This window comes from Impatiens glandulifera, chromosome 5 (genome assembly GCF_907164915.1).
Source record: "Impatiens glandulifera chromosome 5, dImpGla2.1, whole genome shotgun sequence".
Taxonomy (NCBI): Eukaryota; Viridiplantae; Streptophyta; class Magnoliopsida; order Ericales; family Balsaminaceae; genus Impatiens; species Impatiens glandulifera.
The window spans coordinates 5363128-5366422 of record NC_061866.1 but is presented as its reverse complement, the minus strand read 5'-3'; the positions used below and the strand labels follow the sequence as shown (position 1 = coordinate 5366422).

The window sequence follows — 3295 nt, the reverse complement described above, 5'->3', positions numbered from 1 at the left end:
ATTAAAATGTTTGTCTTAGCAGAGGATTGAATGCTTTTCTTCTTAATAAACAAATAATTAAGACCTCTAATTAAATAACTTAAGAATTTGTTTTTTAAAAACACTTAATAACTTGTTTATAATTAAGTTAAAATTTATTTGTTAAATTTAATTAATACGTAGAAGACAGTTTTAAATATTGTATATTTAATTAAAGTGGATGTCGACGAGAATTTAATGTTTTCTTTTTGTATATTATAAACAAATAATTTAGACCTTTGTTAAATTACATAAAATTTTAAGAACTTCTTTCTTTCGAAGCTTTGTTTGGGATTATTTGAATTATTCAAATAATCTTTTTTAATTGAATTATTAAAAGTGAATTTTTTAGGTAAAAATGTAATTTTGTAGAGAATTTAGTGAAAAATTATGGGTCTGAGTGTAATGAAAATATAATAAGAGATTTTTTTTTTTTCTAAATTTTCATTCCATGATTCACTATTAAAATTTCTTAAGAAATTATACTTTTAAATAAAAATATTATATAATAAAAAATAATTTTATTTAAAAATAAAAATAATATTTTCATTAATAATTAAATAAAAGAAAAAGTTTTCAAAAAATAATAATTTACATAAAAAAATCCATCTTATATGTATAAAATATTAACAAACAAATTTGAAATATAAATAGTATTATTAGATTTAATTTTATAATTAATAAATATTAAAAATTTAAGTTATTTAAATAACTTTATTTAAAAAATTATTATTTTAATTTCTTATATATTAAATAATTTAATTCATTAATTAAAATATTAAAATATTTTTAACTTTATTATTATATATTAATATTTTTTAATTTTTTATTAAAAAATCAATAACCAATAATTAAAAAAAAAACTGAAGTCAATAGAATGTGGGTATGTTTGAATTGACTTGAGAGGTTTTTAATTTTATTAATTATTTAAAAAATTCTCTATATTATATCAATTTATTTTAAAAATTAAATTAATTAATTCATTAATTAAAATACTAAAATATTTTATTTTATTTTTATTAAATTTATATTTTAAATACAAAAATATGTTTTAGTAATTAAACTAGCTAAAATTCATATAACTTACCCCCTTCTTTTTATCAAATAATTCTTTTTAAGAAACCCTAAAATTACCAAGATCAAACAAGCTCCAAATTGATAATATTATCTAGTAAAACTAAATTTGAATATTTAAAAACAAACAAGGCCAGATGGAGATCATGAGAATTATGAGAGAGAAAAGGGAGAAACGGTGGCCATTAAAATTTGCAATTAAAGAACATATAAAGAGACTGTCTTTGTGAAACTGTTTCTTCCCGATCACAATAAGGAAGAAAGAGAATCCAAATCAAATGAAGTGTGATGACAACAAATTTGGAATAAACCCATTTGAAGGTTTGATATGGGTAATTGAAAAAATGAGCCCTTTTTTAGAATCAAACTGATCTTCAAGATATAATAAAGTCTCAATCTTTTTCTGTTTGTTTGCTTTCAGAACAAAGAAACAATAGAAGAAGATGATAGCAGCTGTTGAGAATGTCGATTCAAAATGGAGGTTATTTCTTTTTCTTCATCTCTTTCTCTATTTCTCCATCTGTTTTTGTACTTAATGTGAGATTGTTTGGTAAAATTTCAGTGAAAAAAAGATGGAAGAATCTGATGCTTTGAGAACTGTAGAATGCCTTCGAGGAAGATTAATTGCAGAAAGAACAGTTTCAAAGATTTCCAAAGATGAAGCAGACCAAATGGAAAATAAGGTTTGTTAACATACATTTTAGTCTAATCTTCTTAATTTGCCTGATCTAATCTAATCTAGTCTGTTCTTGTAGCTAATGGAGTTAGAGAAGAAAGTGAATGAAGAAATTAAGTCAAGAAACAGAGTTGAGAAGAAATTAAGGTTTCTAATGAAGAAGCTTGAGGATTTAAACATATCAGATCAAGAAGGTTCTTCAGATAACAGTTTACTTTCTCCAATCTCATCATCATCATCATCATCCATTTCTTCTTCATCTTCATCTTCCAACCACAAGAAATTAGAAGATATGATTGATGAACACAAAACCCATATCACAGAATCTCAAATGATGACACCACAATTGTCTACTAGAACCTCTTTTGCTTCCAATAAAGACAGTTTGGATTTCAGGTACCTAGTTTCATTCATTTCCTTTGAACATTTTTAGTTTTTGTTTGTTTGAGATCCAACTATTGGTGATGAACTTTTGGCAGTTCTCCAACAAATTCAATGGATTCAAAGGTAAAAGAGGGGAGAGAAAGTGAGAATGCTCAAGATATTGATGATTCAATGGCATTAGTATTGGTTGATTTGTCAGAGGAATCATCATTGAAAGTTGATGAACATTCTTCAAGTATTGATTATGTTTCTGGGAATGTTAAAGATGTGCTTGATGCTTTGAAGCATGCTAGAGAAAAGATACAGTCTTCAATGGAGAAGAACAAGAAGAGAATTATGATTAAGGTTGGATCTCAATTGGGGAATCAATGCTGATAGTTTGTCTTCTTTTGAAATAAGGATGAATGGACCACCCCACAATAAGACTCAATTTTTTTTTTCTCTGTTTTATTATTTTTCAGATTAGGGTTTTGTTTATATAAATATATATTTTGTAATAAGTTTGTTATTTTCACCCCATTTTGGGCTCTATCTAGCCATAACTAATGTATTTTTATTTTTCAGTCTTCATTTAGTGTTTATTGTTTAAATTAGGTATGGAATCATGTTGTGCTATTATTAGTTGTGAGAACACTCATTATCAAAAGTGCATTCCAAACTAAACAATTTCAACATCTTCTACCTACCTATTGATGTTACATGTAGTGATTTATTTATTTATTTATTATTAGTTAGTATAGGAAGCTAACACACTTCACATGACTCTCATATCTCAATTTTTTAAATAAAAATCAAATCCATAACCTCTCTTCTCTTTAACACTAATCAAAAACACTACTATTACAAATATTTAGACTTTATATCTAAGCCAAAATTAATGGGGTTGTGGGAATTTTAAGCAAAATTTCACAACCAGAGTCTCCTTTGAGAAAATTGCCCTCCAATAAAACATAAAGAAATTATTTTGTATAGACAACAATAAACTCTTAATATTAAACAAATATATGTATGGATGTGAGTGAAATTTTTGACTATTTTAATATTAAAAAATATATTTTTCAAGATTTATAGTAACTTTTGACATAGTCATTATATTACATATATCATTTATTTTGTTATTATAAACACTTATACAAAGTTTAT

At 24.4% G+C, this 3295-nt stretch overlaps 1 protein-coding gene across 2 annotated transcripts; it reads left to right on the top strand.

The window, feature by feature from the left end:
* Positions 1-1263: 1263 nt before the first annotated feature.
* On the top strand, positions 1264-2719 carry LOC124940079 (suppressor protein SRP40). 2 transcript variants are annotated; one of them, XM_047480561.1, is made up of 5 exons: positions 1264-1413; positions 1514-1573; positions 1655-1775; positions 1848-2164; positions 2248-2719. In XM_047480561.1, exons 2-5 carry the CDS (start codon positions 1536-1538, stop codon positions 2525-2527), a joined length of 756 nt encoding a protein of 251 aa, XP_047336517.1. In that variant the 5' UTR covers positions 1264-1413; positions 1514-1535; the 3' UTR covers positions 2528-2719. The 2 variants fall into 2 exon arrangements, with proteins under 2 accessions (XP_047336517.1, XP_047336515.1); XM_047480559.1 differs by having other exon boundaries at positions 1264-1424.
* The last annotated feature ends 576 nt before the right edge of the window (positions 2720-3295 follow it).